The sequence below is a fragment of the Eriocheir sinensis genome, chromosome 11, assembly GCF_024679095.1.
Source record: "Eriocheir sinensis breed Jianghai 21 chromosome 11, ASM2467909v1, whole genome shotgun sequence".
NCBI classification, from domain to species: domain Eukaryota; kingdom Metazoa; phylum Arthropoda; class Malacostraca; order Decapoda; family Varunidae; genus Eriocheir; species Eriocheir sinensis.
Window position 1 is genome coordinate 13,368,428 of NC_066519.1, and position 10,188 is coordinate 13,378,615.

Here is a 10,188-nt window from a genome sequence, read left to right on the forward strand (position 1 = left end):
GCTTAGGTGAGAATCATGAGTATTGTTGTTGAAGAAAACAGGAGGAGGAGGACTAGGAAGGAGAAAAAACAGTCTGGAGGAGATGAAAATGGAGGAGGAGAGAGAGGAAGTGGAGGAGGAAGATGTAGAAGATGAAAGAGAAGAAAAAGAAAGTAAAAGAAGATGAGGCTGAGTAAGAAGGAAGAGAAAAAAAATAAAAAAAGATAAAGAAAAAGAATACCTAAGAAGAAAAGGAAGAAAAAAGAAAAGATGAAGAAGACGAAAATGAAGAAAGAGAAGTAAAAGAAAAAGAAAAGAAAGCGGAGACCAAAAAATAAAAAAAATAAATACAGAAGAAAAAGAAGAAGAAAAGAGAAACACGGAAATAAACAGCAAAAACAAACCAAAAACGAAAATCAAAACAACCGTCAACACGCACGCACACACACACACACACACACACAGACGAACACTCACACTTCCCGTCAAACACCGCAGATGCAGGCCACTCAAGTCCCTCCTCCGCGCCGCAATGTTACTACTGGGATAGGACGTGGAGAGGAAGGCTGTAACGTTGGGCCCTCCTGTTGCGTTCTGTCCCTCCATCTCAACCTCCTCTTCACCCAAGGACACGTTACCCCCTAGACACGCCGCGCTGTAGCCCAAAGTATCGGGGTAGAGCCATATGCCCACCTTGGAGGATCGATGTGGTAGCGTTGGTGCTGCCTGATATGCCTCCCAGAGCTCCACGCCTTCGTCAGCTCTTCCCCAAATAGCCACTGTGACCTGGTGGATTTGGTGGCGGTTAGGTGGTGGTGGTTGTTGGTGGTGGTGGTGATTGCTCCTCTGAACTTGCTAAATGCGTGCCTCCCTCCCTCCTACACAAGCTCATCCCTATATTGTCCAAATCCCCTATGCAAGAGTTTATCAGCATCTTCGTTCTTTCATCCCTGTCGCTGGTAAACATTGGAACTGTCGTCATCTTCATTATTCTCATTTCCATTTTCATTCTACTACTACTACTACTACTACTACTACGAACCAGTGGATATCGTAGCATGAGATACGTGTTCAGTGTTTCTACCACTATCACTACTCCCTACTTACTAACTTACTATCTTACTCACCTTGTTGTCTAAAGGGAGGTACTGTCCAGGGGTGAGAAGCGGCCTCAGGTCCTCCCCCAGCAGTAGCCACGACCCCCATCTCGATTTCTCCCATACCTTTACCTGTGGGAGACGAAGTTAATTAGTTTCGAGTTTATTTATACCTGTGTCGAGAGTGTGGGTAGGTGTGCGTGTGTGATGAATAGCGTGGTTGTGAGGTTGGTTGATTGTTGGTTGTCCGCTGCGTTTAGTGGTGTTCCTCATACTATATAAAATGCAACCAAGGATGAGATAGATTTGTAAGTTCGCCCTCTGCTCTTTCATCCATATCTTGATCTCTTTTCTCCCCTCTTCCTGGTCCCCTTTTTCCTTTCTTCATTACTTTTTATCATGCTGTTGTCTTTCTCTCACTATTGTTCTTCGTTTCCTTCTTCTTCTTCTTGTTCTAACCTTCCCTCTATTCTTCTCTCAGGTGGTGTGATGGGGAGAACAAGAACCTATCTCATCAAGGCGACACGCTACAGAGGGAAAAGATCAGCATCACAACCCCTTCAGTGTCTAGAGGGAGTTAATATCGAGAGGCACCGTCTGTCGAAGCATTGCATTCACACCTTTCTTGAGGACGTGAACCACAGTGACCGAGGACCGAGGATGGACGAGGGTAAGTACTGTTTTTAATTCCTTTCTCAATGAGGCTTTAAGAGTCCGAGGAATGTTCATGGTATTGACATTTACTCCCAAACCAACACCCCATATCATGATCGACATATCTCAGTAGGACATCCGCCATTTATTAAACCAAGCTGAAATTCTACATAAATCTTCCTTGAGCCTTTCCCTGTCTTAATATGAGAGGGCTGAGTTTCCAATCTTCGTGTTATTTAAACCAAGATGAAATTCTACATAAATCTTCCTTGAGCCTTTCCCTGTCTTAACATGAGAGGGCTGAGTTTCCAATCGTCTGTCATGAGCAAATTTTGAAATGCTAGTATTGAACCCGACACGTATCTAAGTTAAAATACATCTCCCATTTATATAACCGAGCTGAAACTCTAAATAAATCTTCCTTGAGCCTTTCCCTGTCTTAATATGAGAGGGCCGAGTTTCCAATCGTCGTGTTATAAGCAAATTTTGAAATGCTAGTATTGAACCCGACATGTATCTAAGTTAAAATACATCTCCCACTTATATGACCAAACTGAAACTCTAAATAAACCTTCCTTGAGCCTTTGCTTATCTTGATATGAGAGGACTGAGTAATTCCAATCGTCTGTCATGAGTAAATTTTAAAATGATTCCATGAAGCCCAACGTCGATGTCATTGATGTGAATTATGAACAGCAACGGACCCAGAACAGAGCCGTGAGGGACCCAACTAGTGACGGGCGCCCGCTTTTGATTCAGGTCCATTGATCATTAACCATTGTTGTGTGTGGGTCAGCCAGTTTACCAGAGAGAGAGAGAGAGAGAGAGAGAGAGAGAGAGAGAGAGAGAGAGAAAGAATGAAAAAAGAACAGAAAGAAGAAGGGAAGAAAAAAGAAAGAGGGAAAGAAAGAAAGCAAGAAAGAGAGAAATAAAGAAAAAGAAAAGAAAGAAAAAATAGAGAAAGAGAAAGAAAGATGGAAAGAAAGAAAGAAAATCAGAATAGGAAGAAAGAGAAAGAAAGAAAAAGAGATAGACAGACAGACAGACAGACAGAGATGATAGATAAAGAAGTCCTGGAAAATCGATCCTTCGCCCGCTCATTTGCGCTCCTCCTTTCCATTTCATCCGATCCTTTGAATGCGTAAAACTGCCTCCACTTCCTTCATTACCTCGTTAGGGCGGAGGTCGGCAGGGAACGAGAGAAAGGAAGAAAAAACAAGAAAAAAGAAAATTATTATGTATGCAAATTTGACCCCACCCCCCCAACTTCTCCTCTTTCTCCTCTTCTTCTTCCTCCTCATTCTCCTTCGTCTCTTGTTTCTTCTCCTTCTTCTCCTCTTCCTTCTCATCGTCGTTCTCCTTTTCCTCTTCTTCCTCCTCCTCCTCCTTCTCTTCCTCGTCCTCCTTATTCCTCCTCCTCCTCCTCCTCGTCTTCCTTCTCCTCCGTCTTGTCCTCCTCTTTATCCTCTTAGTTCGTCCCTCCCAAGAAGGATTTTTGTTATGGTTGATGGTAGTGATAGTGGTGGTGGTAATGGTGGTGGTGGTGGTGGTGGTAATGGTGGTGGTGGTGGTGGATTTCTTGACGATTTAGCTTGTGGTTGATTTTTGTTGTTGTTGTTGTTGTTGTTGTTGTTGTTGTTGTTGTTGTTGTTGTTGTTGTATTGTTTTGATTTGGTTTTTTTTTCTATAGAGCGATGAATGACCGATAAGATTTATAATATGTATAAGATTCTGCCCTCTCGGTATGTCTGTTCTTCAAGAGTCAGTGTTACGGAGATGAGCACCGAGGCCACGCGCAGCTATAGAGTGTGCTCCCTTAATGCTAGTAATAATAACACGTCTACTGCTGTCCCTTCAAAGATTATATAAGTATCAAAACAACTCTCTGTCCGAAACTGACCTCTTTTGACCTCCCATTATGTTTACTTGTGTGGGCGCAGTGGTTAGCGGGCTTTTTTTTATATTTCCTTATTTGTTTTCCCCTTTACCTGCTTCCTCTAACTAACTCCTTACGTTCTTATGTTCTTATGTTCTTCCTCTACTCTACTCTTTCCCCCCCCCCTCCCCCCCCCTCCACACACACACACACACTCAGTACATTAAAACATACAGTATATTGACCTTCTTCTTTGTTTTTCCTCTTTAACTATATACGTTCTTATGTTCTTATGTTCTTCTCTTCCCCACACACACACTCAGTACATTAAAACATACACTATATTTACCTTCTTTGTTTTCCTCTTTAACTATATACGTTCTTATGTTCTTATGTTCTTCCTCTACTCTTCAGTACATTAAAACATACACTATATTTACTTTCTTCTTTGTTTTTCCTCTTTAACTATATACGTTCTTATGTTCTTATGTTCTTCCTCTACTCTTCTCCTCCCCCCTCTCCCCCGCCCCACACACACACTCAGTACATTAAAACACACAGTATATTGACCTCCTTCACGTCGTTGAGCTCAATAGCCGTGGAGATCGTGGCCAGAAAGAGCGGCTTGCGGAAACTATGCTGATGGGCAGAGGTCCCTACGTGCAGAGGCTGGTCGTGTTGGGGTCTCTTGGTCAAGGAGGCCACTTCACGGAGGGCGGCTGGGTCCCCCTCCGCGTTGATGAAGGACAGGGTGAGGGCGGGGGAGTGGGCGAGCATCTGTCTGCCCGCCACCACCAGCTGTCCATCGGCTGAAAGAAGGAAGGAAGGAAGGAAAGGCAGTTAGGTTAGGGTGTTGAAGGGTTAGAAAGAGGTTTTCTGGTTTCCCAAATATCTTTTTTCATTTTTTATTTTCCTTTCTTTCCTTTTCTTTCCTTTCCGTTCGCTTTCATTCATTTTCCTTTCCTTTCAATTATTTTCCTTTCCTTTCAATTATTTTCCTTTCGTTTCCCTTACCATCCCTTCCCTTTCCTTCCCTTCCCTTCCCTTCCCTTCCTATCCCATCTCATCTCATCTCTTCCTATACCTTTCCATCCCATCCCATCCCTTCCTATCCCATTCCATCCCATCCCTTCCTATCCCATCTCATCTCATCTCATCCCTTCCCTTCCCATCCCATCCCATCCCTTCCCATCCCATCCCATCCCTTCCCATCCCATCCCATCCCTTCCTATCCCATCTCATCTCATCCCTTCCCTTCCCATCCCATCCCATCCCATCCCATCCCTTCCCATCCCATCCCATCCCAACCCAACCCAACCCAACCCAACCCAACCCAACCCATTCCTTCCCTTCCCTTCCCTTCCCTTTCCTTTCCTATCAATTCATATCCAATCCTCTGCCTCTCCTTCCATTCCTTTTCCTTTCTATTCAATTATTTTACTTCCCTTCCCTTCCCTTCTCAGTTCCATCCCTTCCCTTCCTACCCCATCCCATCCCTCCCATCCCTTCCCTTCCGCACCCACCTGAGCCGTTGAATACAAGGTGCACTTCACTGTAGGAATAATGTGTGATGAAGTCTTGAAGGAAGGGAGTTAGGCCGCGCAGACACAGCTGGTCCCGCCCCTCCACCACCACCACCACCACCACCACCATCGTCACCATAGCTCTTGAAGTTGGGTGGAGTTGATGAAGTTTCTGTTTTTTTTTTTTTTCTTCTTTTTTTCCCCTGTATTTGGGGAAGAAAGGAATTGTATTAGTTAAGGTGTATGTGTGTGTGTGTGTGTGTGTGTGTGTGTGTGTGTGTGTGTTTGTACCCTTGAGCTAACTCCTTTCCTATATAAAAGAAAAACAGTCACTCCTTTCCCCCATCTCTTCCTCATCCCTCCCCATCCCTTCCCTTTTCCATTCCCCTCACCTGCCCCATCCCTTCCTCACCCCTTCCTCCCTCGCCTTCCTTTCTTCCCTTACGTCCGTATCGCGTGAGAAAATTCCCTAACGTTCATTACCCCAACACGAGAGACACATTGGCCGATACCTCGCGCCCATAACTGCCTTCCCTCGTCAACGCGGGTGATTGAAGATGCATAGTAAAGCCCGCCAGATCCTTACTTACGCAGACAAGGTGACACGGATGACGCATGTGACCAAATTCAAACGGGCCCTTTTTTTTTTGTTGTTGTTGTTTGTTTGTTTTCTGCGTTTTCTCCCCATCCAGTTTTTCTTTTCCTTTTTCTTTTCATTCCCTCCTTTTAATTTTTTCTTCCCCTCCAATTGCTTTCCTTCCCTTCCCTTCCCAGCCCTTCCAACAAGCCTTTTTTTGTTCTTTTCTGCGTTTTCCTCATTCAGTTTTTTTTTTTCTTCATTTTCTTTCCCTTCCCTCCCCTTAATTTTTCTTCCCCTCCAATTGTTTTCCTTCCCTTCCCTTCCCTTCCCTTCCCTTCCCTACCTGTGGCCTCGCCGGAAGAAGATAATATAGCGTAAGGAAAACATGCGAAATATATACGGAAAGGGAGGGAGAGGGGGAGGGACGGAGGGGAAGGGGGGGGGGGGGGAGGGGTTGACATGTGTAAGGTATTATTTTTGTTATGCAGTGTAGACACGTTCGTTATTTGTTATCTAGATGTGTTCGTAATGTTTGTAAGGAGGGTGAAAAATTAATGGTGGAATAGTTTGTTTATATCTTTATCTCTATCTCTCTCATCTTCATCATCATCATCATCGTCTTCTTGTTGTTCTTTTTCCTTTTTTCTTCTTTTTTTTTTTTGGTTTCTCAATACACACACACTTCCCTTTCGGCCACTCCTCTCCAATCTTTTCAGGGGCAGTAAGTAGTGTTTTTTTTTTCATTATTGTTTTATTTATTTTTTTAAGCCCTTGATCTGTCTCCTTTGCGTAAAATGAAAGGCTTGTAAAGAGAAAAAATCACCACGAACCGGAGTAAAAAAAAATATTAAAAAAAAACGAAAAAAATCATGTGTTTGTGCAGAATGAATACTATAGACACCCACCTCTTAACTCCACTTACCAACACACCACTGCAAGGGAAGGGAAGAAAGCCAAAGAGGGTGAAGACGTGAGGGAACAATGTGGGAAAGGGAAATAGCATGATATAAGGAAGGGAAGGGAAGGGAAGCGAGCAAGGGAAAGGAAGGGAAGGGAAGGGAAAGGAAGGGAAGGAAACAGAATAAAAGACGATGTACAAATGAGTGAACAATATGGGAAAGGGAAATAGCATGATATAAGGAAGGGAAGGGAAGGGAAGGGAAGGGAAGCGAGCAAGGGAGAGGAAGGGAAGGGAAGCGAGCAAGGGAGAGGAAGGGAAGGGAAGGAAAGGAAGGGAAGGAAACAGAATAAAAGACGATGTACAAATGAGTGAACAGTATGGGAAAGGGAAATAGCATGATATAAGGAAGGGAAGGGAAGGGAAGCGAGCAAGGGAAAGGAAGGGAAGGTAAGGAAAGGAAGGGAAGAAAACAGAATAAAAGACGAAGCAGAAATGAGAGAACAATATGTGAAGTGAAATAAAGAGAAATAGCAGATGTAATAATGGGGTTGAATATGATATACACGTTTAGAATAAGTGAGAGAGAAGAGGGGAAGAAGAGGGAAGCTGCGTGATGGAAGGGCGCGAGGGGACACTGTGATAATTGGTTTAGATTTTAGAGTATGTGTTTGTGACAGAATATTGAGTGTTGAGGGAGAGAGGAAAGAAAGGAATGAGAGAAGAGAAATTTGTGAAGAAGTCAGGTAGAAGAGAAATTAGAGAGAATGAATGGAAAGAGACATATTGAAGGAAGATAAAGGGAGGAAGGAGGAAAGTGAGGATGAATAAGGAAAATAGAAAGAACAGAAAGAAATGAGTTAACGATTGGAGAAAGAAAACAAAAGAGAAATTAGAGAAAGAGAGAATGAATGGAAAGAGACATATTGAAGGAAGAGAAAGGAAGGAAGGAGGAAAGTGAGGACGAATAAGGAAAATAGAAAGAACAGAAAGAAATGAGTCAAAGCTTGGAGAAAGAAAACAAGAAAGGGAAAAGAGGAAATAAAGAAAAAAATAGGAGACTCGGATTGAAGGAAGAAAGAAAAACAGACCAAAGAAATAAAGAATACAGGAATTGAATAAAGAAAAGGAAAATAAAGGAAAGAAAGGAGGGAAGAAAATAATAAAGAAAATGGAAAAAAAAATAAACCACTAAATAAAAATAAAAGAAATTAAAAAAAAAACACCATCCTTCACAACACAACCAAAACAACAAACAAAAACCAAAAAAAAAAAAAAAAACATCAGTCACACAACACAACCAAACACACGAACCAACACACTACCATCACGAGCAACACCAGACCACAACACACACACACACACACCGTCACCTCGGCACACGCAACACAACACTGGCAACACACACACCTCACGTCGGCTACTGGAGGAGGAGGAGGAGGAGGAGGAGGTGTTAGCTGTGGGGGGCTGTGAGGGAGGGGGGTGCTCTGTGAATAAGTGATGTTAAGGGGGGCTACACTGGGGACTGGTGGGATGGGGCTGTACCTGTGTGTCTGTTGTTGGGGGTATAGACCCTTGCGTTCCGTCCTTGCCGTGGGTTGTGTGTTGTGTTAGTGTTGCTGGGAATGGTGTGTCTGCGAGTGAGAGTGTGTGTGTGTGTGTATGAAGTTGAAAGAGGTAAAGTTGTAAGAGTTAAAGAAATGAGGGTAGCGTAATGACTGCTGAATTGGGGAGAGATAAAAAAGAGTATTGAAGTGTTGAAATCAAGGGTGCGTTAGGCAGTGTGAGGGAGACTTGTGTGTGCGGGAAGGTTAAAGAGGAAAAGTTGTAGGAGTTAAAGAAATGAGTGTAGCGTAATGACTGCTGAATAGAGGGAAAATGACGAGGTACAAGTAAGGGAGTTCAAAAAAGGACTATTGTAGTGTTGAAATCAAGGGTGCGTTAGGCAGTGAGAGAGGAAGACTTGTGTGTGTGTGGGAAAGTTAAAGAGGTGAAGCTGTTGGCGTTAAATAAGTGATTGTAGCGTAATGACTGCTGAATAGAGGGAAAATGACGAGGTACAAGTAAGGGAATTAAAAAAAGAATATTGTAGTGCTGAAATCAAGGGTGTTAAGTCAGAGAGAGAGAGAGAGAGAGAGAGAGAGAGAGAGAGAGAGAGAGAGAGAGAGAGAGAGAGAGAGAGAGAGAGAGAGAAGAGAAGAGAAAGGGAAGAGAAAGAAGAGAAGAAAAAGAAAAGAAAAAAAAAGGAGAGAGAGAAAACGAGAAAAAACGAGAGAGAGAGAGAGAGAGAGAGAGAGAGAGAGAGAGAGAGAGAGAGAGAGAGAGAGAGAGAGAGAGAGAGAGAGATAACAAAACAACACGAACCCAATTTCAAGTCTGGATGTAAACAAATGATTCTTTTCCGAAGTGTCGAAGTCGTAGGAAGGAAGGAAGAACACGAGACAATCAATCTACCTTCCTCTGTGTGTGTGTGTGTGTGTGTGTGTGTGTGTGTGTGTGTGTGTGTGTGTGTGTGTGTGTGTGTGTGTGTGTGTGTGTGTGTGTGTGTGTGTGTGTGTTTTCTTTACTTTCTTTCTCTTCTTCCTTATTTTTTGGGGGGATAAAGTTTGTGTGGAAGTTGTTGTGGAAAGCAATTGAAGTGGAGGAATGTGACGTGGAGGGAATGATGATGAGGTGGAGGGAAGGAGGGAAAAGGAAGGAGAGAAAAGGGAAGGAGGGAGGGAAAGGAGTGTTTGTGTGCAGGTAGAAAGGGAGAGAAAAAAAAGGGAGGTGAAAAGGTAATTGTGTGTGTGTGTGTGTGTGTGTGTGTGTGTGTGTGTGTGTGTGTGTGTGTGTGTGTGTGTGTGTGCGTGTGTGGCGTCCTTCCAGTCCTCCTCCTCCTCCTCTTCCTCCTTTTCCTCCTCCTCCCTCCAAAGTGTCAGGGGGCAAGAGGCTGCGTATGAGAGAGAGAGAGAGAGAGAGAGAGAGAGAGAGAGAGAGAGAGAGAGAGAGAGAGAGAGAGAGAGAGAGAGAGAGAGAGAGAGAGAGAGAGAGAGAGAGAGAGAGAGAGAGAGAGAGAGAGAGAGAGAGAGAGAGAGAGAGAGAGAGAGAGAGAGAGAGAGAGAGAGAGAGAGAGAGAGAGAGAGAGAGAGAGAGAGAGAGAGAGAGAGAGAGAGAGAGAGAGAGAGAGAGAGAGAGAGAGAGAGAGAGAGAGAGAGAGAGAGAGAGAATGTTTACTTTGCCTGCATGCCAAAGAAGGAACCACAGAAGGCTTAGGAGAGGAAGAGGTAAACAAAAGGAGGAGGGAGGAAGGAAGGAAGGAAGGAAGGGAGGAATGAATGAATGAAGGAAGGAAGGAAGACAGAGAAGGAAAAAGTGAAGGAAGACGGAATAAATGAATGAATTGAGGGAAGGAAGGAAGGAAGGAAGGATGAAAGGAAGGAAGGAAAGAAGGAACGGAGGAGGCATAGGAAAGAATGAATGAAGGAAGGAAGGAAGGAATGGAGGAGGGAAGGAAGGAAGGAAGGAAGGAAGGATGAAAGGAAGGAAGGAAATAAGGAACGGAGGAGGGATAGGAAATAATGAATGAATGAAGGAAGGAA

At 43.7% G+C, this 10,188-nt stretch overlaps 1 protein-coding gene across 1 annotated transcript in view; it reads right to left on the reverse strand.

Annotated features, from left to right (window-relative positions):
• Window positions 1–5,260, reverse strand: part of LOC126997141 (uncharacterized) — a 7,189-nt gene extending 1,929 nt beyond the window's left edge. Inside the window, exons 1-4 of the mRNA XM_050858193.1 lie at window positions 5,130–5,260; window positions 4,177–4,415; window positions 1,107–1,208; window positions 457–765 (exon numbers count right to left, since the gene is read on the reverse strand). Of these exons, the coding sequence (XP_050714150.1) occupies window positions 457–765; window positions 1,107–1,208; window positions 4,177–4,415; window positions 5,130–5,259 (780 nt within the window). The 5' untranslated portion in view covers window position 5,260. The remainder of the gene's footprint in view (window positions 1–456; window positions 766–1,106; window positions 1,209–4,176; window positions 4,416–5,129) is intronic.
• Between the last annotated feature and the right edge of the window lie 4,928 nt (window positions 5,261–10,188).